Source organism: Thunnus maccoyii, chromosome 4 (genome assembly GCF_910596095.1).
Source record: "Thunnus maccoyii chromosome 4, fThuMac1.1, whole genome shotgun sequence".
NCBI lineage: Eukaryota > Metazoa > Chordata > Actinopteri > Scombriformes > Scombridae > Thunnus > Thunnus maccoyii.
The window spans coordinates 8,867,374-8,892,429 of record NC_056536.1 but is presented as its reverse complement, the minus strand read 5'-3'; the positions used below and the strand labels follow the sequence as shown (position 1 = coordinate 8,892,429).

Sequence of the window (25,056 nt, the reverse complement as noted above, 5' to 3'; positions counted from 1 at the left end):
GGTTCGAGAAGTTACGCAGGACGTGCAGCGGTTCAAAGAGGAAGGAAGATGGCGGATAACAAAGGCGATGAGGATATGGAACCGTCTGCTAATTCGGACTCAGTGCCTTCAGCGCAAGATAACGAACAGTCAGAGGCAAAAGCCGAAAATGCGGTAGTAATCGCAGAAGCGAATTCAAAGGGTGGTGAAGAAATGGAGTCCCGTGATAACGCTAACGAGGCACCTACACCCACTAGCGACGGAGGGGACGTTAGCGGCAGCGGAGTGGACGTTAGCGGCGGCGCGGCTGCTGGAGCGGGAGGGGAAGCCAATGGTAGCAACGCCGTGAGCCCTGCTGGGGCCAGCAGCACCAACACAGAGCCGGCGGCAGCTGAAGCCCTGGCTCCTGGGGAGGCTCCTGTTGGCGGACTCACCACTGAAATGTCCCCCCCTCCTAACGTTACAGCTACGGCGGCCACACCAGTATCCACTATCGTTAATTTACTGGATAAGTGCGCAGTGTGTAAACAAAGTCTTCAGAGCCGAGACTGTGAACCAAAACTTCTGCCTTGTCTGCACTCTTTTTGCCTAAAATGTATCCCGCAACCAGATAGACAAATAAGCGTACAGGTGCCTGGACCACACGGGCAAACTGACACACATATAGGTGAGTTTTACAATAATAAGTAGATCTACCTTGAACTGTCTTCTGCTCTGTAAACTGATGTCAGATGAACTGCTGTCCGTGCAGGTTCAGGCTTCATCAGTTGAAGGTGGTTCAGGTGGCCTTCGTATAATTCAGGTGGGAATTGAGATAAATGGGAGGCAGGGGTCTGATCTGAGATTTAAGGCCGCATTCATGCAAAATCCGACAATTTGAGGAAAACGCCAGTCCTCCCATTCATTTGAATGGAGGGAGTGCGTTTAGGCTGTGGGAGTAGGGACCGCATGGGGTGCAGCAAAAAACCGCAGCGGCCATCCGGCAAGAAGTTGAACCACAATCAACTTTTACCGAGACGCAACCTGATGTCACGCTGCGGTTGCCAATCACATAAGACCGAAGATGCTCACTGGAAGAAGAACCTTGTTTACTTGTTGACTTTGTTACCGGCTTCTCGACTCATCGTAAAAAAAAAAGAGAGAAGCAGAGATGAGCAGCGGTGGTCGAGCGAGCTAGGCAGTTAATGAAGAGAGGGAGAGGCGGTAACCAGAACAAAGCAGTGAATTAGATAATTAAAACCTCATTTTCTCACGCTTAAGTTCTAAAGCACAAATAAACACGTCCACACCTCTGCACAACCCTGCTGGAAGGTGCCACATTGCTGGATTTGGTGTGAATGCGGCCATATACATTGATGAATTTCTGACCAGCTGTTGCATTGCGCAGGAGAAGCTGGCCAGTATCTGTGACTGGTACCAGTCAGTGGTCTAACGTTAGTTAATCACCTCCAAAAATGATTCAAAACAAAAATCTGTTGAGTTTTTATTGAGGAGAAAAAGGACTGTTGTGAAATGTTGTATATGTCAAATCAGTGATGGGGCCGAAACCATTTGCAACAGCCTTCTTTTATATTTATTGTAGTTGCCATGATCAGTAGCAAGGCAGTATTGATTTGACAAGTTTCCAATGGCTTCCAGCAAGCCAGTCTCTCTCAGGGTTAAGCTATATATTTCCCCCTCCCTTCAGAAATGTAGCTATATTTCTTTGTAACGACTTCTTATATTTTAGTAGATAACGGCTAGATGACCAGATTGATGATGTACCGCTGCTTAATCAGTAGCAGCTAGTTAACAGAGGGCCATACTCTAATGAAGAGAATGACTGCAGTAGTTAATAACTATTAATATGTGCCAAAATATTCACACTGGATTCCCAGAACTCTAAATGTTATGCATGTTACAGATACAGTATATACATGTAGTTATCTAAATGGCAGGTATCAAAATATGGGATATATCTGCACTATTTTCTACTAATGGGTCATGGCTGAAGCTAAGGAAGCATTGCAATTAGGAAAGGAAACAAAATTGGAGATCTTATCTCATAATTATGACCTCCACATCTCATTATTATGACTTACTATCTCATAAGTACAAGTAAAGATCTCATGAAATCCTGATCTCATAATTATGAGGAAAGGTTAAGGTGGTTACCAGTCATTGCAATTTGAGAGAACAGAGACACGAAGTTGCTACCTAATTTAATCCGCTTTTATCTCCTCCTTGGTTTGAGACACTGGGAGATGTCACTTGGTAATGTGATGGTATTATTATTAGTGTGTCAACATTGCATAGGCATCTTAAAGTCCTTGGGATTGATTTTTATTTTGATTGGTAAGACAGGATTGGGTAATTAAAAGATCTTTATCTTAATTATAAAATCAGGATCTCGTAGTTATGAAATATTTTCGCAAGATGAAGTTTCTATTTTTTCTAAGTAAATGCAATGTGCAGAGTTAAAGCTGTTTTAATAATCTATGATGGCATGTAACTGCATACATGACCATGTCACATCAACATGATTGCTACCTTCTTGCTTTTAAGAGGCACAGCATCTGCTTAGAAGACTGCATCACGTCAATACATTTTTAGAAAGTTTGTTTGTCAGATACCTCACCAAAGCTCAGAGAGTCAGTCAACAACAGTTCAGCTGATGTACCAAAGAGCAGATTTAAGCTGAAGTAAAACTAAAGTTTTGGCATGGTTCTCACTTCCTGTCAGTAAAACAGACCAGGTTGAAAAGATATATTCACTGTCTCTATAGTTTAGTCCTGTTCAATCAATAATTAACCTCACACAGCCTCACTTCTGTAGGTGGACTTCAGCAAATTAAACCTCAGCGTTTAGGTTCCCCTAGTTGACACTTGGTAGAGCAACCTAATGATGTTATAATGGCAGGTGTCTGGACTCATTTCATGCTCATGCCCTCGGAGAATAATTTTGTTTCAGTTGTGAATAGAGCTGTAACGATAAATCGATTAATTGATTAGTCAATCGACAAAATTCATCTGCAATTATTTTAATAATCAAATAATCGCTTTAGCTTTTTTTAAAGCAAAAATGCCAAGTAGTTGCTGCTTCCAGCCTCTCAGATGTGAGAATTTTGTACTTTTTTGTGTCATATATGACAGTAAACTGAATATCTCTTTGGACTGTTTGTCGGACACAACAAGACGCCTGAAGACGTCAACTTTGGCTGTTGGAAATTTTAACAGCCATTTACTTACTGACATTTCATAGACCAGACGGTTAATTGATTAATCGAGAAAGTAATTGGCAGATTTAATTGATAATGAAAGTAATTGTTATTTGCAGCCCTAGTTGAGAACTGGAAAATGTAACCACATCATCCATGTAAAGCTGACCTGAGTGCTGGCAATGTGTTCACAAAATAAGTGTTGTATTTCAAGTTGAACGAAGGGACTCTTACAAGTGTCTCATGGTTACAGTACCTGCCACCCAGCGTGATTATAATTGTATAAGTCTTGGTCTCAGCAGAGAGTCTTAATATCATGTGGTCTAAATGCTGTTTTCAGGAATTGCATTAGTATTGGTTTCAGGACAGATTGAGTATCACATGGTCTAATTTTTACAGAACTGCCTGTCACCACAAAGGATTGCTTCTGGAGTAGACTGGAATATGTTGTTTTAGCGGCCGGAGATGGTTCTATTTGCCTTTTGTAGATGATCTGACTCAGCCCTACAATTTGAAATTGACAGGTGAAAATGTTTTCACTTCAAATGTTTATTTTACTCCAGGCTGGAGTTTTAGAAGGCGGGGTCTTTAAACCGTCCCTCTTGGTTAACATTTTAAGTGTTTGGATCTTTCCACGCTACGGTCCACAGTTTGTAAAAGCCCTAACATCTTAGAAAATTATTAATGGACTACTTCCACCTTAACAGTTAAACCATACAAAAAGTTTGTTAGTAAGCACTGATTAACACAGCTTCTATCTAAAGGATTACAAATTATGCCATCCCTGCTCAGGTCACAATATTTACCCAGGCTACTGATTGATAGTATTAAACCTTCTGCTTTACCTGGTCAGAGGAAACAGGGCCAGTGATAAGTAATTAGAATTTGTGCTATTGTTAGAGCTTTTACATGATAGACAATGAGTCAAAGTGTATTTCTGAGGTCATGTATGTCAAATTAGGAAATGTAAAAGCTAGATGACTGTGCTGAATTCACAAACAACCTCACTATTTCCTCCTTGGAGTGACCAAACATTCATGCAGTCGTGCTCACTTTCTACTTCTGCTTTGTGATTCCTGCTGTAGTAACCGGCAGCAGCTTGTAATGGGAAATGCTGTTTAGCTTCTTACCAATATAGGCTTTAGATTATCCAGAAGTACCTATCAAGTGTGTCCAAAGAAAGCTTTCTCTGATGCACAGTGAGGAGAAATAACAGAACAGTGTGGCTTTATACTACTGGAAACCAATAGCAACCAACTATTGGTTTCCAGTAGTTCCAGTAGCAAAATACTACCTGATGATGATGATGATAATAAACGTTTTTTTCCTCATAACATTACTTATTGCTTGGTTGTGAAAATATTCTGCAAAGATGATTTAATAATTGCCATTTCATCTTACAGTCTAATTCATCAAAGCCAAATTTCTAAATCTACTTTGTTGTTTCCACATTTTCGTAATAAAGTAAAAGTGAACACTTGCACCAAGCAATCTTGATGTCATGATATCTGTCCTCTTAACCCTAACCCAAGATAAGTGAGATCACTTGAGATTCCTCTATTTTCCTGTATTTCAGGGAAATTTGGTCTCATCTTGGTCCTAATTTGACACTCTTTTGGCAGCTTTCTCTGGTCTAGTGGTACTTTTCACTTGTGTGACGACTTTGTTAATATTTATAGCCTGATTTGGTCAAACCAGTTTGTTATTGGGGTTAAAATATGCTGTTAAAGTTTAAAGTCCCCCGTCATATTTTCTTTAGCAGAAGTGTTTGTATATTGTATGAATGCAGGGAAACACAAACCAAATCCTGTTTAAAATGAGGTTTCAATTTTATATGTGGGTGTTGATATGGAGGGGGGGGGGAAGTGGGAGGGGCGGGGGTATATATATACAGAGCTGTAGCTGAGTGCAGACTACTTCAGTTCAGAGTGACAGCTGTGTGGTACATTTGTTTTTGTACACGTGTGTGTGTGTGTATGTGTGTGTGTATATGTGTGTATGAGTGTATAAGTGTGGGTTTCTCAACACAATCCCAGTCCAGCTGCTTTCACAACCAATCACTGGGGGACCCATGCAGCTGGAGCTTACACAAACCGGCTGTGTGCTGCTCGAGTCAGTGTAGACTGGCTCAAACCGGCTTACACTGGTTTTTACCTCAGCTGGCTGGTGAGGGGGAAATTTATGGGTTTATGAGGTAGAGGAGTGGCAACATATTATGCTGACTCAATTTAAAACATTCATGTGAAGTTCAATTTTATGCATAATATTATACTTTATCTGTTATCTATCTATATTATCTATTATACTTTAGAAAATAAGTGTCAAAGTTAATGCACTGAACTAATTATTTGTTGGGGTGTATGATTATAGCAGTAATTCAACTAATTCCATTAACGAAACCAACTAAAATGATTAAGTGAAACAGTCCTCGTTGTTTGACCATGTGATTTAATATTCTAATAAAAATGCCAAGGATGACGAGATTGAATCTTCTGGAGACAAGCGCTAAATCAATTAGCCTCCATGAATAGGCAATGCGTGTCCTACGGTGCAGAGAATTTTTAATAACAACAGGAATTTACCTAAAGGAAATTATGGAAATTAGCTGAAAGTCTGCTTAAGGCCTCTTATTAATCCTCGTTTGTTTGAAGCAGGAGTATTGTTAGCCCAGAGTTAAGAAGTCATGTAATAGCTCACATATGTACTTGTCACAGTGGTGAAGAAATATCACCAAGCATTGAACGTGTATCCCAGTGTTTGCCTCTTTGACCTCATTTGACTCGCGTCCCCTTTTGTGTTCTGTCTCTTCTGTCTTTAGTAAACGTTATGCGCTGTTCAGTGTGCCACCAGGACTACAAACAGAGTGATATTATTGACAACTACTTTGTCAAAGATACCACAGAGGCTACCAGCACGTCTGATGAAAAGGCTGCACAGGTATGTCAAAACAGCTGGCCTTTGGGCCAGGTTGCTTTGTTCAATATGTGTGTCCACCTCCAGCGCTTCGCCTCGTAGGCTTCGCTCTACTGTTTGGATGGGTTTCGCACAACCTTAGGGGCTCTGACATTTCATTTTCTATCAAAGCAAAGAGAACGCAAAGTCTTATTTTGCCATGATCAAGGGCAGTTGTATCTTGATATGCACCAATTTCATTTCATCCAGGATGATTATAAATGCCAAGAACTATTTACGTAAAGCCTTAGTAACAATAATAAGCAAAGCTGGCTTTGACATTAACAGCAGCAAGTACAGTGACATGCATCATTTGCCCATATTCAGTTAATTGGATCATATACATATCATTTTATAGTCTTTAATATTCCCTATATATTAAAGACAAAAGTTATATTCTGTTTTTCAGTTTATTTCAATAATAATTGGTAATTCTTGTTGGGATGACGAGTCTACATCCATTTTTTTGTGATGACATAATTGATAGCTGCCAAGAATGTTTCAAAGAGATGTTCATCCTGTGCAACAGGTTTGTCTGGGACTTTGCAGCAATATAATACAATAAAAAGAAATCAACCTTTATTCCAAATGTTTACCTTTTCTCAGCAACATTTTTTGCCACTATAAAAATTTAAAGATATGGATAAAAAATGGTCTGCCATTGTTTTTACCGCACTGCCTCCAGCACTGTTCCAGTCCCAGAGAGAGATCTGTATAACTTTCAGTTTTACAGTCACAGAGAATTGATTAGTTTCTTCAAGCAGGATTCTTGCCAAGATCTTCAGCTGGAAGACTTAGTCAGATATTATTCCAGTCTTCTTCAGACATCTTCAAGAATTACTCTCTTGTTTCTTGTTTGTCCAAGATTATAAATATTTAACCTCTCTGAGCCAGTATCAGACATTATAGTGTCAAGCTCAATCTAAAAAGCATTTTGCATAACAGTTATGATATGGCAGCTAGACAATATGGTCAGAGCATTCAGGAGCCCACCATGCTTTGTATTGGAGCTAACAAAAGCCTCAGCAGCAGTATAATATGTAATTTGTTTTGAGTCGGCAAAAAGGGACATCTGTCCATCTGGAAATAGTACAGTAACAGGGCATGTTTGTTTTGTTTATTGTAGCGTTGTTCTTTTATTACATATACTATAACATAACATCTGCCAAGGATTTGAGCTAATGTGGCTACTTTCATCTATAGATATTTTTGTTTTTTGTGACCACCATATATTGACATGACTAGATGGCATGCAATTGTTTTGATTGCACTGGCTTTTGTCCCGTGAAACCTCAGTCTCTTGACCTCTTGATCTGTTAGTCAGACACACAATTTGCATCGTCCATTAAAGCTCCCAATTCAAACAAACCAATTTAATGCTGTAAAAGACCCATGACCATTTATTTAGTGTAACCATCAGACCTCACTTTTCAAAGGACTGTAACTCCTGACCCTTAAGTTGTCAAAATAAATAATACATGTTCACAAAGTACATCGAAGTACAGTGTTGACTGTTGAGTCTTTTTGGTTTTAATATTTTCATCATAATTTTCAAAACATCACTGAACTACTAGTATTAGTAAGTAAGCACTTTCACATCAGACATTTTTCTTCAGGCTGGAAATGTTTTATGTTGTCCCAAAGCGTGCTTTATTAAAGTAAAGTGTCAGATATCAAGGCAACATTATTTGATGATCCAAGCACATCTATGTTAAAGCTGTTTCAGCACCAGCACTAATACAGAGACTATGACTCAGCTCTGATTCTGTCCAGACTTCTAGATGCTCATTGGTGTTATCTTCTCAAGGTGTGCACAAGTTGCGAGGACAATGCAGGAACCATAGGCTTCTGTGTGGAGTGTGGAGAATGGCTGTGTAAGACCTGCGTGGAGGCTCACCAGAGGGTCAAAATTACCAAGGACCACAAGATTCGCACAAAGGAGGACGCTGACGCTGCCTCCGGTAAGATGGCTGACCCTCACAGTGAAGGAAGCACCAACTGCAAAAGCCGTAATAAGATAAACCCCAGTCGAAGCACTGTGAATGTGGTGCTGCTTATAGGCTGTTGCTATGGCAACAGTGCAGCAGAGTCTGATTGCTTGGATGGTACCTTGAGCTGTGGAGACCGTACATCCTGAAGCTCTGACCGGAGTTTTTTGAGGCCTTCTCTGTCTGCTTTTGCAAAGTTCAACTGGCATTGAAATAAGCACTGGGGGTTTGACAAATCCTTCATTTGTTGCCGCTGTCTATTTTTGTCTATTGCTCTGTCTTACACCAGATTCAATGATAAATTTTCCTCTATTTTTATTTCTCTCTCGTCTGCTGAGCATCACTGGTGTCCTCTCTCCTGTGTGTCTATAGAGTCTGTTGGTACGCCGGGACAGAGACCTGTTTTCTGTCCCGTCCACAAGCAGGAGCCACTGAAGCTTTTCTGTGAGACCTGTGACACTTTGACCTGTAGGGACTGCCAGCTGCTGGAGCACAAGGAGCACAGGTAGCTCAGCATGCAAACACCTGTTTTATTTCTAATGGACCACCATTTTAATTTTAACTGGTATCTTTTTGACTTATTTCTGCCAGTAGTCAATATTTTGCACCATTTCCCACAGCATACCATAAGGTTTTTGATTGATTGTCTACTCTGCAGGCAGCCATTGGTTTCAGCTTAATTCAGTACATAACGGTTACAAGAGTTGAAATATGAAACACGCCAGCTTTATGTTTGTGTAACTGGGAGCGTGAAAGACCAAATTTTGGGCCAATAGGTTTCAAGATGTGTTAGTCACAAACAAAGACACTAGTCAACTTCAAGGCGGCAGCGGTAATACAAGGACAACAGTGTAGTTAATACACAATAGAATTATATTCCTCCCGGCTAAGTCATTTTTCCCACATTGGGCTTTGTCAAGTTTATTTGTATAGTTCATTATCACATGCAGTGTCTCAACATTGACAACGATTCATGCAGTTAATAAACTTATTATCATTCAGTTCTTTTGAAAGTTGTTGGTGACTATTTGTTTGTTACCCATCTACTCTCAGGTACCAGTTCCTGGAAGAGGCTTTCCAGAACCAGAAAGGCATCATTGAGACCAGCATGGCCAAACTACAAGAAAAGAAGAATTACGTCCATTACTCTGTCTCTCAGGTGCAAAGCAGGTAAAGGTTTTTCATCACTATCTTCTTCTCCTCCGATGCAGTCAGCGGTTGTACAGGTGGCTAGTGTCTCTAATTTAAGTGGTTTACTGTGTTCTTTTTAATCCAGATTAAAAGAGCTGAATGAGACGCACAGGAAGGTGGAGCATGAGATCAAAATTGCAGTGTTTACTCTAATAAACGAGATCAACAAGAAGGGCAAGTCCTTGTTGCAACAGTTGGAGGTAAGAGAATATTATACAAGACAGTCTGGCCAAGAGCTGCGTGTTGTTGAAAAAAAAACACTCAAAAAAATCATTGTTACATGTATTGTAACAGTTTTTTATATGCATTTATGAGAGCTCAGCCTGTGCATCGTGGTCCTGTACTAGAACATACTAAGTTTACTCATGTGTCGGCACAGATGAATATGATGTGACATTCAGCTGTACATTTTTCACAGTGTACTCACATCATCTCATTTATTGGATGTGTATATATCTCGATGTAGTGATAGATTCTTTTTGCTGAACATGCTCTCAGATGCTATGAATTACACATTTTCATTGATTTCTTCTCTCACATGTTCTACTGCCTTCATATCTTTACTCAGTTCTATCATTAAAACCAGTTTAATACTTGACCACCTCCCCATTTGCCGTGCTTTTATTTATTTATTTTTCTTTGCTGCACTCTATTATCCACTGCTGCAATAACCCAAGCTCCCACGGGGATCATTACGTTTTAATCTTATCAAATCTAATTATTTAATCCATCTCCATGCATATGCTAACATTTTTGTAATAGCTTGGGTAGGGATTTGTCTTTGTCTGGATTCATTCATTAAACTGTGGTGTTCAGGCTCTTTCAGTAGCTTTCCCCTAACCAGAATAATCTCACTTTTTGTCTAGAGTGTGACCAAAGAGCGCAGTATGAGGCTTGTGGCTCAACATAAGGATACAACCCAGCTTGCCCAACAGATCCAACATGTGCTCAAATTCTGCCACTGGGCCATCACGACTGGCAGCAGCACAGCACTTCTCTACAGCAAGAGGCCGGTATGTTTGCCCCAGATGTTTCAGAGACTAAAAGCCGACAGTGTACTCCAAACAAAACAGAATTTACCTCACAAACAACATGACAGATTTGCAACCATGAAGAAACTGCATTTGGTTTTGATTGGACTGCAGATTTCTGCTGTACGTCAGGGGAATTGCATTAGTTCCAGTGTTAAATTCTTGTTTTGAAGAATGCCTGAGTTGTATCTGCGTCAGACCTCGTCATCATTGTCAGGTGAAGTTTCGTAGCCACCGATGTTTTGCTACCCTGCAAGTCTTTATTTGAGTATCAGTCTCTGATCATGACGTTTGTTTTGAAGTACACTGCCGGCCCAGTCTTGTCTAGATGTGAAGTTGCAGAACCAGCTTTTTGTCCCACATTACGGGGATGGGATCTGTTTTTTTTTTTTTTTTTGGTTGGCCTCTGTCACATGGATTTGACTACTTACCACAAGACAGTCAGCAAATTAGATAATTGAGATAACTTTATTGTGGGATTGTGGAGTAATGCCCCCAAAGGGCATGTTAACAAATGGGCTATTTGTTGCTCTGATATAGCCAGGCTCAGCGACTAAAGGAAATTATTCTCTGTGTGTGCGTGCATGTAGATTCTGTTCCAGCTTCGCCAGCTCTTCAAGGCAAGACTGGAGCCAGCGCCCCAGGCCAATGGAGTTGTGCGCTTTTTCTGTGACCCCACGTTCTGGGCCAAAAACGTGGTGAATCTAGGTGAGAGGAATCTATTACCTCATCAGTCAATATTTCTTTGCATCAAACATTACAAGTTTTTATTGACTTATGCAAATCAAGATTGAGATGAGAGTGGTCTTAATTTGCCATTTAAATTGTTTCATCTGATATTTTAGTCTTTGCATTCTTATTTATGCATGATACCCATCATCTAGCCTGCCAGATTAAATCTTGCGTTTTTATACAGGGGCCATATACAGCTTGAACATTACGCAGTAATAAATTGATTAATGCGTCCTGCCCCTGCTGTATAAATACAATATTTCACAGATGTCTACTGCATGTGCACTTCTTGCTTTGAAGTCCACTCACTGTCATTACTCTTCTTCTACTTCCAGGTAATTTGGTAATTGAGAAGCCACCTCCGCCTGCGCAACCGCCCGGTGTAATGGTAGGAGGACCACCCATTTCACCAGGTCAAGGTCACCCTGGCAAACACCCAGGACAGATCAACCTGGCCCAGCTCCGGCTGCAGCACATGCAACAGGCAGCTTACGCCCAGCAAAAACAGCAGCAACAACAACAGCAGCACCAGCAGCAGATCCAGCAACAGATGCGCATCGCTTCACAAATGTCCCAGCAGCACGCCCGACAGACCGGCCCGCCCATGGTTCAGCAACAGGTATGAAAACATTCACCACTGTGGAACAAGATGGAGATGTTGCTCTCTGGTTCACCATGTTGCACCGGTTATAGGACAATTAATGGCACTTCTCCAGTAATTTCCTTACTTAATGACGGCCTACAAGCCCGATGTTAGTCTGAGATATCCTACTTTAGGTTTTCCTCTTTACAGATATCTTTGTATATATGTTTGTACATATGATATATTTTTGCATACTTTTGCACGTATTGTTTTCTCTGGTAGCAATTGATTTAATGTGAACTTACACCAGCAAATTCTGATCTATTATTTATTCCTAGTACATGTGTGTGTACATATTTATTTATGTAGCACAGACAAGGTTTTTCCTTGGGAGATTTATTGATTGTTGTCATACACTATTGGATTTTGAACTTATTGTATACAGTACTATGTACACTACTATAATTATGTGCATGATCATATACATACACACTATATATTTTTGTATTATTTTGTGTGTATTTATGTATGTATATATTGTTGACCCTGGTATGTATGTTTGGCACATGGGAGTTTAAAGTCACATGACTACATCATGTGACTTGTATTCATGTATATATTTAAGATGACGTCCTTGAGTCTGATGAAGAGCAGGTGTGCTCGAAATGTCACCTCGGTGCAATAAATTCCAATCGGACATTGGAGCCCTGCAGTGTGCGAGCTGTTTCTTTGTTTTTTCACTTTCAGCCCAGCACCTGCCGGCTTCGGTTTGGATGTGCGTGCATACTCCTTCCTGTTTACATTATTTGCCATGGTCGTGTTTATCCAGTGATCTGATTTCCACACACTGTTTCTCTGTGTGTATGTGTGATTTCTTACCAGCCTCCAAGGCTCATCAGTATGCAGCAGCTCCCGAGAGGGCCCGGGGGTATGAACGGTGGGCCAGGTCCCCCCATGTACCCGTCATCCCACCACATGCGTCTACCGGGTCTGCCACAGGGCCGGATGCCCTCAGCACAGCCGAGACATAACGGACAGCAGTATCCCACCATGATGCAGCCTCAGCTACAGAGACAGGTCAGTACAAACACACATTGGGTTCAATGTATGGAAACAGATGAACAGATCCTATTGTGGTGTTTATACAGGATTTCACATGTGATGTTTTGATGACGCAAATGTGACTGTTGAACCGTTGTTTAACCCAAAATGTCACTTCTAGTGTGACAGCAGTTACTGTATAGATACACGAGGCAAGGCTGGGCTGAAACAGCCAAACAGCCTACCTGACAAACCAATATACAATATTTGCAGTATATTGTTTGAGCATCCTTTTTATGTAATGCATCGGATAATTGTTCAATACTAACACACACTAACACACACTGAAATTCTACTAGTCTGTAGAAATGCAGGAGTCGTCAGGCTCTAACAGATATATCTACTTTTCCTCGTGTGTATTTTTATTTAATTTATTTTTATTTATTATTATGGTTTGTTTAGACAATGATTCTTAGGCTGACTTCTTATTAACGGTAAGACCGTTACTGTCCGTCACCAGAGAGCATTAACAGGTTTTAATTGTAAAAAGTGCAACTCAGAACATGTATTTCCATTCCTTGGAAAACAAATTTAAGGAATCCTAATCAAAAATGTTTGTTAATGTTATGCACTTAAGTGAGAAAATAATATTGGCTCAATGTGTAACATTATGTTTTTGTTAAGTTTCTGCAGTGGAAAAGGATGTTATATCTGCCTAAAGGCAGATTACTTCGACTTAAAGCTGCCGTTATTCAAATGAAAATGCAAATCAGTTTGTCTGAACTAAAATGCAAAATTCCAGTTTGCATTTTATTTTCAAGTTTAAGTAGCATATTGTCTGCCAGTTTAAAAACATTAAAATGTATTGTCCATTTCACATTCAGTTTCCTTTTTAGAGTTATAGGTGGGAGTACACTGAGAACAATTTTCGGTTTTAATTTAATCGCGTTTTCAAACAATTAAATGTGGTTTTTATAATTTAATTTTGAGCATACACATGGCAAATTAAATTTACATTTGATTAAAAAATTGGATTTAAATACTGACATGCCTGACCTTCCATAACCAAAATCCAGACATGACAACTAAAACAGATGTTTAACAAGAAATACGTTATTTCACTTAAGTTTTCAGAGAAGGGTGCAAAGGTACTGTTTCCTCATTCAGTCCAGTTTAGCACTGCCTCACAGATGTATCTATACATATAAAGCTGTTTATTTTCTGAAGTCAAGTATAAAAATGTACATTTACTGCCTGCATGTAAGACTAGGTAAGAGAAACCTCCACTATATCCAGCCCCTTTTGTCTTTGTGTCCAGATGTCTATAGAATCTGAGATGAGCCACCAAAGGTTTCGTTTCTTACTACAATCAGGGGTTTGGCACCTTTTTCCTACTTTATTGTGTCTTGTGTAGCATGTGTTCTCACCCAAATGCATGATCATGCAACCATCGTGTTTTCACAACATTGATGAAACAAAGCGACTGACCTGTCAATTGTTCCTGCCCCCTTTCTTTCTTTCTTCCTCTCTTCTTTTCCTCCTTTCTTCCCTCCCCTTTTCTGTTACTGTCCCTCCCTCCCATGGTTCTCTTTTCTTCCATCCCTCCTTCTCTCTTTTTCTGTGCAGCATTCCAACCCAGGGCACGCAGGCCCTTTCCCGGTGGCGTCCCTTCACAATGCCAACCCCACAAGTCCCACCAGTGCCAGTATGGCTGGTGCCCACGCTCACCGCGGCCCTACCAGCCCCATCATAGGTCCCATCGAGCTCATTCCCTCCGTCACAAATCCTGAGAACCTGCCCTGCCTACCTGAGATCCCGCCCATTCAGGTGTGCACATTCTAACCAAGTATGTTTGTTTCAAGCAGGGTAGGACATGCAGCATTTTTTAATCCACCTGCCACTGATAGTATTTTGTCTGCCAATTTAAAACAAAAAAAAGAAAGTTAGGAATCTGACCATTTTGAGACAAAGGAGAATGAAAATCTTATGTACATTTGGAGAAATTCTAAAATATGCAATATAAACAAATTAGAGAGAATGAAAAAGGGGGAAAAAATCATTCAGTTTCACTGAATCCTTAATTCTTTTGTAAAAATGCAGACATCTTGAGTAACTTTGTTAATATTTTCCTCACCACTGTGGTTTTCTGGTATCACTAGCTGGAGGATGCAGGTTCCAGCAACCTTGGACACCTCCTGTCTCGCTACATTACAGCCAGCACGCAGCATCAGTTAGGCTCAGTTGACATGAACCCGTCGCCTGGACTGTCCACACACTCTCCTGGATCTTCAGGTACCCACACCTTCAGGGAGAGGGACTCCCTGTCCCTCACAGCATCTCTCATTCACATCAAACTGAACCTCCCGTTAAAGATTTTTTTCAGTCTTTACTTCATGCTCGCTAAAGTTGGCCTGATCAGATTCATGACAACGTCACAGACTTTATGGATTCAGATACAGGTCCAAATGCCAATCATTGGCTCTGACTGTAAAATAGTCACAATCAAATGTAACAAAGTACCTTTTGCACATATTTACTGGACAGCAACAAAAGTATTAAAACTAAATTATTTAACGTATAAGCCGTCCTAAATTCATTTTCCAGAAATGTACCTTATAATTATATACACTATGATATTACCATGTTATAATAATATTTAAAATATTCCATCCATCCCTTCATTATACTGTTTACTTGTAAATGTCAGTGATTTAGTTCCTGCTTAAATCCTGTGTACATTTTTATATTGACCTAGAGAAATTAAACTTTGTACAATACATAAGAAGTGATCACTGCTGCTTTATCACATGTTTATCACCTGTTTCCTCCTCCTTTCTGTCCGTAGGTCTGTCCAACTCACACACACCAGCACGACCTTCTAGTACGTCCAGCACAGGCAGCAGAGGCAGGTAAGATGATATGACATGTTTTCTGTTTATTCAAATATTGTGTGGAAATGTTTCCTAGTTGTCAAGTTGTCAGATTCCAAGTTAACAGAATAAATAGATTAACCAAGGACAAACTTTTGGTGAATGTTTGATAGTTAAGTCATAGGTTTTTGGCTAGGTTTAGGTTAATCCTGAACACCTACAGTGATTACTGGTTTCATTTGACTACCGTGGTGTAGCAGAGAGCTTTATGTCTCAGCATTAAGGCAGCAAATGTTTGCGGGTCTGGATGTAGGATAGACACCAGAGGGCAGCATAGATTTGTGCATAGAGTCTGTGCGTAAACTGAGGTTAGACACCCACAATTAGATTTTTCATCTCAAGCTGTAACAGATAAATCCACCAACTCATCATGTTACATTTGCTGAGTATCACTGACACCTCGATACCAGAACTGTAGACTGACTGGAAAAGCAGTTTAAGAACACGGGCTAGCACATTACAAGATGCTGCTTGTTTGCAAGTACACACGTTTGTTCAAAAATCATGTATGATTCAAAGTTTAAACTAGATATGATTATTGAAAACTGGTTGAGGGAGAACAAGAGAAGAAAGTGCACAAGGGATAAGAGGGCGATGAGAAGGACGAGCTTAAGGGGCTTAAACCGAAATGTCAGATGGTAGCAGAAAAAATGTATCTTTAATACTGTAGGCTCAATGAAATAAAAGGGTGTAGTTGTAATTAGTAGTTACTTGATTTGATGTTGTTATGAGTTTAAACCGCATGAATGTTCTCCATGATTTGTTTTTGTGTGTGTGTTTAAGCTGTAGCTCTGCGGGGAGGGCGGGGCCTGGAGGCGGAGCTGCGGTGGAGCAGGTGAGGGTGAAGCAGGAGCCTGGTACAGACGACAGCTACAACTGTCCAGCTTCGTCTCTGAAGACGGAGCGAGGCAAAGATGCAGGGAGGAGTGCTTGCATGGTATGAATACAGTCCTTTTTCCATTAGTTTTAAATCAAGCCTCAGGGTTTAGGAATGTGATAACATCACACTGCACTAATCTACCATACATGTTGACAGCTGATTATCTGTGCAGCACTGTGGTTGTGGTCAGCTTACATAATGATACGACTCGCACTGTCGCAATAGCTAATTGTGAATATTGTGCAGGAACACGGATTTACAGAGTGTGATAACAGTGTGTTGACAAGTGTAAATTCAACTGAAGATGATGATGTTGTTGACCAGAAATATTTGGTCATTTATGGTCTTACCCAAAACAGATAAATATCTGTTGTAAGAAATGTCAAACAACGGGTATATTGTTTGTTTATATTGCTTTTGGACATTTATTATTTATTGTGATTACATTTTCAGCCACATCGCTCTGCACTGTGCATGAATGACTTGTGCATGATCCAGACAGAATCCATCGATCTTTGATATGCCCTTTTTATTAATATATAATTAAATTTGAAAGGCTACGAGGAAGATGGAAAATGCAGTGTTGAAAAAATGGGGAAATGGATAACAGTTTTTACATGTACTATGATTGATTAAATAAGAAAAGTGAGGAGATAAACTTGGACTTATTTATGTAATTAATTTTACTTATCAGATGGCCTGTTAATGACTTTTGTTCCTTCAGGGGCTCCATACTTACAGACTGTAATGGAAAATATGTGTGAAAATGAAACAAAAATCCGAATACGGTCTTATGTTTTGATGTGTATGTTTTCCTCCAGATGAGCAGTCCTGAGAACAGCCCTCTTCCTGTATTGGGAGTCGTATCTGCAGGTCAAGATGCTGTCAAGGCTCTAGGGGAGCGCATCAAAACCGAGCCCCAGTCTGAGACACCTTGTTCTGGACTAAATGGCTCCAGTACCTCCACCTCCTCTACTTCCACTACCACTATGACCTCCACTACCTCGTCGTCCACTGAGAACAGCAGCAGCACCGCAGGCTCTCGGCTCACTAACGGAAACTTGGACAAAGGGGCAGAGACAAAAGGGGTCGGGGCGTCGGCTGAATCGGCCAATCCGGGTGGGAAGGAAGATGACCCCAATGAAGACTGGTGTGCTGTTTGTATCAACGGTGGTGACCTGCTGTGCTGTGACCACTGTCCCAAGGTGTTCCACATGAAATGCCACGTACCCACCATCAAAATCTTCCCTAAGTAAGTGGTCAGTGACTGATGTCCAGTCCAAAGGTTGGACACACCTTCCCTTTCTCTTGAATGAGAAAATGTGTCCAAACCTTTGACTGTTCAAACCCGCTCAGGAAACTCACACACCTCCAGGTTTAATAGAATTTGACCATTATGGTTAATGGCAGACAGACTGTTTTCAGTGAGGCAGAAAAAGAGAACAGAAACAGACGTGCAGAACAACACAGAGGCAACAGTAAAACCAGAACATGTTTTAGATATTGACATAGTTGATACCTGATCTGTAGTAAGAGGGCCGTACTAGCAGAAAGACACTATCCGAAGAAACTCCACAATGTTCTTCTTGAATCATTTGGTGTTAATTGACTGTGCGGATGAGGTTAAACAGAATAAGATGGTAACGTAATGTCCTCTGTGTGATGTTTGTGTCTCAGAGGGGACTTTCTCTGCACATTTTGCCGGAGTCTAACCAGTCCTGAGATAGAGTACTGTGACGACAGCAGGAAAATCAAAGGAGAGCAGGACCTGAATCCTGAGGACCAAAGGGTCAGTACAGTGTGCACATCCTCAGAGGCCTCTTTATGGTTACTGCAACACTGCTAATTCTCTCTCGTCTTCTCTGTGCAGAGATGTGAACGTCTCCTGCTGTACATCTTCTGTCATGAGCTCAGCGTGGGCTTCAGGGAACCTGTTCCTAGCTCTGTAAGTAGCTCCACATGAGAGACACACACACGCACACACGCACACACGCACACGCAGCTCTGCCAGTTGCATCATGTGATGTCCCAGGTCCTGTAAGATGTTCTTTTGACCAGTTAGTCAGTTACTGGCCTCATTCCTGATCCCATAAAGGTTTCCCTTCCTTCTTCTCCTCATGTGGTGACACAGGTTAATTTTTACTCCTTTGCTTTTCCACATCCACTCTCCTCCTTGTTGTCGTCCTGCCCAAACAGATGTGCATCAAGATCTTTGAAGTAGACATGGTTGCTAATTGGAATCTCAAAGCAAAAAATAGATGCCTGTTTACTTAATTTTTGAACAAACTGTAACTTTTAGTTAAATTACAAGCATGTTTTATCCTTTTTGAAAATCAGAACAATTTTAAAATGCAACACAAAATCCTGGCAGCAAGTGTTTTGTGTCCCGTGTGCTGCTATTTTTCTTTATTTTATTGCACACTGTGTTGTATCATTTTTTTCTGTGATTAATAATTGATTAGTTGGTGCTTGGTAGCCTTATTATTTTATGAGCTCATAATATCCCTTGAGACATGCTTGGGATTAAGCGCTATACAAATGAACATAATTTCACATCGCCTGCATGTTCGCAAAGCGGGTCACTGGTAATCATAATCAGGTCTGATTAATGTGTTTTCAAGATGATTGAAAGGAGAGACCTTTTCATTAATTAAAGGAAAAAAAATGCCATAAATATCATCTTATAAATGAGTGGTTGTGAAGGGATTCACTTGACTCTGCAGGTGCTAGAAGCCCCTCCTAATATTTCTGTTCTTCTGCCCTAAAAGTATCTGGATCTTAGAGAGAGCTACAGCTATAACACTTGGCAGATAGATTCAGATTCTCACCCACTACAAAAACAAAAAAGGGATATTTTAGATTTTGTTAAATGTGGTTTGTGTGAGTTACTCTCAGGTTGTTGCATTATGGGGATTAGCTCTGGGTCGGAGTCTGAAATGAGTCCCAGTATTAAACAAAAACATCTCAAGATGTTCATTTGTAAGACCCAATTCACATTATAAAAACTTTGTTCTCTGGTCTCCGGTCTGGTCTCTGGCCTCTCAGTATCTCACCATTACTTTGATGTACGCCAGTGTATATTTCTCTGCACTACAGGGTGGTTGCATATCAGGCTGCTCAACAGCTGTATAGTGAAACAGTGCTCTACAACAAAGAAGCTCTATTTCCATGTTCTCATACCACCACATGGCATAAAATCCCAACTCTCCTTAAAAGCCAAAAAGTTGTACTAATTGCAGTTTCCCAAACCCTTGTTTGGAGTTGATGTCTGTTATCTATGTTTCTGTTGTTTCTACCAAGATGCGAGTCCTCCGCTTCACATGTTCAAAGGCAAATTGAAACAGTCATCCCCTGACATAGTTAAGAGATATTGTCTGACCCACGTTTGTTAAACCTAGGTGCCGAACTACTACAGGATCATCAAGAAGCCCATGGACCTGAAGAAAGTCAAGAAGAAGCTGCAGTTACGGAGCCCCCAGTATTACCAGTCCATCCAGGAGTTTGTGTCCGATATGCGCCTGGTCTTCAAAAACTGTGCAAAGTACAATGAGGTGAGCAGCATGAGTCTTAAGCTTGCTGTGGGGAATGGCATCTGCTTGTATGTGTGCATGCAGACAAGGGTTAGACTGATATGGGTTGAAGTTTAAATTACAATGAGCCAATTCAGACTGTAAACAGATTACCCCCAAAAACACAAGCCTAAGACATTAGGCCTTTAAATGAATAATTATAAGTGAACAATGACACAAATAAATAAAACAATGTTTATAAAGCAGTGTTAGATATTCCATATCACTTCACTGAAGGCCAGTGTTGACAAACCAATATATTGGTCTAACCTTAATGTGGAGACAAACCCTGACACTGGAAAAGGAAGTGGGAAGTGGTGCTTAGAGCCTGCTGTGTGCGTACCAGTTTTGTCCACTTACTAACACTGGCTGACGGAGGATTGTAGTGTAAAGGCGTCATTGTGCTCTTGTCACATGGCTGCGGGAACACTGTCCGAACCCTGTTAACACTGTCTGTATCACATATGATAAATCAAAAGTTTGGTTTTTAATGGATGGCTGTGGTCACTTGATTATCTTATATTTCACATGGGGGGAAATGTGTATTTGAATGTATATATTTATTTATGTTGCTTCTTTACATTTTGATGCCCTCTGTCTGTACTGGAACACAGTTTATTACCCAAGTTACATACAGTCTTGCTTGATATGTTACTAGTATGGGTCTACTATAAAGTATACTGTATATGCTCATGTGTTATACCTTCCAACCACATGAGGGAGCTTCTATTGATCAAGTGGTGTCTGGAATAACACCTTAGACTACCCTGAGACCTCACTTCATTTAGCTAATGGTGATAGGACAGGCTCTGATCCCCGCAGGACAACCTCACCATACATATGATGTTATTATATCACCAAAATTAACAGCAAGCAGGGTCTTGTGAAGGATGTTGTGTAGTTTTTAGTTTGCATGATTAAACAATATAGAGAAAGATATTTCATCATTGTAATTAGATTACTCAAATCTTAAAGTCATTAATTGGTGATTAATCACTCATGTGACTAATCTAGATTTTCAAGATAGATTAAAGCTCTTTCCATTGTTATATCTCCCAGAATGAGAGGCTTGTAAACCTGTGAAACAATTCTTATTACAACAAATTAAATCTGTATGATTAAAGAATCAGTTTAATATTCAGTTTTATATGAACAAAAAGTGGCTTTAGGAAAATCCCTGCTGTACAATTAGGCAAGTATGGGTAATATTTTTTATAATCAGTGCCTACACACATACACAACAAAAATCTTTTTTTTTTTCATTTCTAGATGTGAGCATTAGGAAAAAGTTGTGATAAATTAGTATCTACAAAATCTAGATTAACTAAAAAGGAAAGTTATTGCTGTGATCTTTTTGAGTGCTTTGAATAAAATTAAAAGATAGCGAGAAAAACCTGCCAATCAACCAGTTGTACAGACTTAAACTTAATGAAAATTATGTTGTTCAAAGGCCATCAGAAGTTATGATGGAGGCCTTTGGAGAGTGGCAGTGCTAAAAGCACCAGTTAATTGAAGCCTTTGATGATGTTAATACTTTCTTCAAGTGTAAACTATTTTCAGTCACCACAGTTACATAATCAATGATTGATTCATTCCTGTAATTAGATCAGCTGCAAAGATAACATTCTTGACATATATAATCAACATATAGAACCTTAAATAATGTATTTATTTACAAGCAGAAACATCAAAGACAGACTTATAAGAGCTGACATTTCATACAGAGAATATGCTGCAGATATATAAACTAGTTAAACTAAAGTCGTCACTCTTTTTGTAGTGTTTCCTGAAGCCTGTTAACTAATCAGACTAAAGAAGTAGACTGAATGCAGACTTCACTTGCTGTTAATTTCTGCAGTAACGACTTGGTGATGCACTCCTTGCAGGCTTGAGCACAGTAGGCCGTAAACAGATTTCCGATCTGTTATTATCTAACCTGCCTGTGCTGTGAACTCTTTTCTTCCCCCCCTGCTGCTTCACTTGTCTTTGTTGTAATGTTATTGCCCCTTTTTAGATGTCTCGAATAATCCAGGTTTATGATGAGGAGAAACAGATTAATACGCAGGTAAGCCGTTTCAAATAGAGCACAGATGTCCTGTCCCCTCCCACTGAGGCTCCAAGAAATGTTTTTGCCCCTGACCTTAATATAGAGCAGCAGACTCGTAAAAATTACACATAAAAAGGCTGAAAAAATTGATTGAACTTTGCTTTTCATCTTAATGAAAAGTGGTAAGAACAGTGTGATATATCACAGGGTGTTCTGAGGTCCTGGAAAAAGCCTATAAATGTCTTTTATTTGGTTTAATTTACTGCAAAGGTCTTGAGTCCAGGTCATTTACTGTTAGGGTGTGATTCTAAAATATAATGTAATGTAGATGTGTTCTGCGTTTCATTTTATGAGGGGCTGTGCCAGCCATAATTAATTATGGGCCTCTCGCATACATTCAGTCATGAAAAATACATGCGTGTAGGGCTGGGCAAGTAATTGAAAAGTAACCAAAAATGACAGTACGGCCCTAATTTAACTTTGTCAGTACATTTGTCAAATTCATTCCCTCATACAGAATATTCGCCTACAGTCCAAAGTGATGTGAACTTGCAAGACATTTGCAAGATATGTAAAATGGAGTCTTCTTTTACTTTTAATTTCCTGTTTTGAGCAAACAAATACCTAAAAGTGCTTAACTACTTAATACAGTAAATAAATGTCCAGTCATAACGCAGGGTCAGTAGAAATTATTAATAAGAGCTCTGCTGTGAGGACGGAGAATCTTGTGCTCGGGTTTATTTAATAAGATTACAGAGGTAAATGTGACAATCACCACTAGATGTCACTATATCTTACACACTGGTCCTTTAAGGCCAATTTCCTATATTTGGTTCAAATTTTATTCTAGTTAGAGGTTTGTGACCCCTGAACTAATTGGAAGACATTTCAGAGTCAATCTGAAATGCCTCAAACAGCCCTGGTGTGAACACGCTCTTAAATTTATATATAAATTTTTGTTTGGTGACTGTTAATTGTATTGAAGTGTTTCAAAACTAGCCAAATTGTGAAACTCTGATATGTGGAAATGCTTCATGGAGCCACAGTGGGACGGGGTTGGGGCGGCAGGATATCTCTGCTCTGTACAGCAAGGTTGAGCCGGGGCCACCCTGCCACCAGAGGTCTTAACCAGATCTAATTTGTCTCCTCATTCTCCTCTTCCTCCTCCCTGCTTCAACCCATTCATTCCTCCCGCTCAATGGAACTGTCATACCCTGCTTTCTCCATATCACTCTTCTCCCACCCCCTTCCCCTTCCCTTCCTCCTCCTCCTCCTCCGGCAGGCGGGATCGGAGATGGCGATATCCGGCAAGGCGGTGAGTCTGTACTTTGAGGATAAGCTGCAGGAGATCTTTCCAGGGCAAAGCTTCCCTGAAACACCTGAACCTGAGTCTCTGGAAGTAGAGGAAAAGGAGGAGGTTGACACGGACGACTCCGGGGAGGACTTCATACAGCCCAGACGCAAACGATTAAAAACAGATGAGAAAGTGGTCCACATCAAGTGAGAACAAACCACAAGAGAAGTTAAAAACTGTCTTCCCACGTCCCACACTTGTCCTTTGTTTGAGGCAGCAAACGAAAAGGACGAGATTCGCTGTACAAACTGCTTGGTTTATCTCATCCTTGCCTTTGAAAGATTTACTGTCAACCACAGGAGACGTCTGCCTTTATCAGAACTCTTGAGGACAGAAACACAGAAGAGCTGCATTCCCTCCTTATTTCATGGACGCTCAAAAACGTGCTTGTACAGATTTTGAAGTAGGACTTGTTTTGAAGTAGTTAAGTTAATGATTGTTTTCATTTCTTTTCTATCAAACATTTTATTTGTAGATTTGTTGTGACAATTGCTTTATAAAACACATAAATCTCCTGTTCCCAGTTCTTAATGTATTATATCTATTCTTTGACATGAAACCTACCAAGTATTTGTATGACTTTGTGGAAGCGTTATGTAAATAAGAGAATCTAGCCCACTGAAGGTATTCCTACAGTATAGATGTTTGGGTGCGTCATCAATAAAACCTGTTCTTGAAATATATCAAAGAAAATGCGTGGTGTGGAGAAGGGTTGGGGTTGCCAGAGATTTCGTCAAGGGTTAGTTCACCCAAGTTTCTCACCAATACAATGGAGGTAAAAGGAATTTATTGTGGTGCTCACAGACTCAACCAAGACTGAGAGTTTACAGCCATGCTAGCAGGTCTGTGAGGCTGTACTAAGGCAAAGCAGTTATGTTATAGTTATGTTTACCAGTTACGATAACATTTGCTGATTATCACTGAAACAAAGTAAAGCAGAAACTGATGGAATGTTATTCATTTTTCAAGTATTTATTCATAAACCAAAGTACTGGACAAATTGAAATATTGACTTGGTGATGGTGCTACATGTCTGTACTAAATTTCATGGCAATCCTTCCAATTGTTGAGATACAGACGGGAGACAATTTAAAGGAAAAACCAGTACAGGTCTGAATGCTGGACCCCTACAGTGAGGGGATCTGGTGGCTCTGTTATGCTTTGGGGGGCATTTTGCTGGCCTGGTTTGGGTCCACTTGTCCCCTTAGAGGGAAGGGTCACTGCAAATCAATACAAAGTTGTTCTGATTGATTACCTTTATCCTATGATGAAACATTTCTATCCTGATGGGAGTGGTCTCTTCCAGGATGACAATGCCCCAATTCACAGGGCACGAGGGGTCACTGAATGGTTTGATGAGTATTAAATGATGTGAATCATATGCTATGACCTTCACAGTCACCAGATCTCAACCCAATTGAACACCTATGGGAGATTTTGGACTGATGTTAGACAGCGCTCTCCAGCACCATCATCAAAACACCAAATGAGGGAATATCTTTTTGAAGAAAGGTGTTCATCAGCCTTGACATTGATTTTACAGTCTCTGAACTCTTCTGGAGGAATGAACACCAATCTCCAGA

At 40.2% G+C, this 25,056-nt stretch overlaps 1 protein-coding gene across 4 annotated transcripts; it reads left to right on the top strand.

Annotated features, from left to right (window-relative positions):
- On the top strand, positions 1–24,154 carry trim33 (tripartite motif containing 33). 4 transcript variants are annotated; one of them, XM_042407948.1, is made up of 21 exons: positions 1–646; positions 5,994–6,112; positions 7,935–8,088; positions 8,488–8,620; positions 9,169–9,285; positions 9,392–9,506; positions 10,173–10,319; positions 10,928–11,045; positions 11,405–11,688; positions 12,535–12,729; positions 14,012–14,068; positions 14,320–14,520; positions 14,853–14,985; positions 15,539–15,602; positions 16,407–16,560; positions 17,325–17,755; positions 18,181–18,292; positions 18,374–18,448; positions 19,902–20,054; positions 22,087–22,137; positions 23,402–24,154. In XM_042407948.1, exons 1-21 carry the CDS (start codon positions 49–51, stop codon positions 23,621–23,623), a joined length of 3,633 nt encoding a protein of 1,210 aa, XP_042263882.1. In that variant the 5' UTR covers positions 1–48; the 3' UTR covers positions 23,624–24,154. The 4 variants fall into 4 exon arrangements, with proteins under 4 accessions (XP_042263882.1, XP_042263883.1, XP_042263881.1 ...); XM_042407949.1 differs by lacking the exon at positions 14,012–14,068; XM_042407947.1 differs by lacking the exon at positions 22,087–22,137 and having other exon boundaries at positions 2–646.
- Positions 24,155–25,056: the final 902 nt, after the last annotated feature.

What these genes read in the sequence shown, in the direction of transcription:
- trim33 (XM_042407948.1), top strand. Translation starts at nt 49, where the DNA reads ATGGCGGATAACAAAGGCGATGAGGATATGGAACCGTCTGCTAATTCG. An exon ending in GGACGCTGACGCTGCCTCCG is followed by an intron (nt 8,089 to 8,487) that starts GTAAGATGGCTG and finishes GTGTGTCTATAG; the next exon opens with AGTCTGTTGGTACGCCGGGA. An exon ending in GGGAACCTGTTCCTAGCTCT is followed by an intron (nt 18,449 to 19,901) that starts GTAAGTAGCTCC and finishes TGTTAAACCTAG; the next exon opens with GTGCCGAACTACTACAGGAT.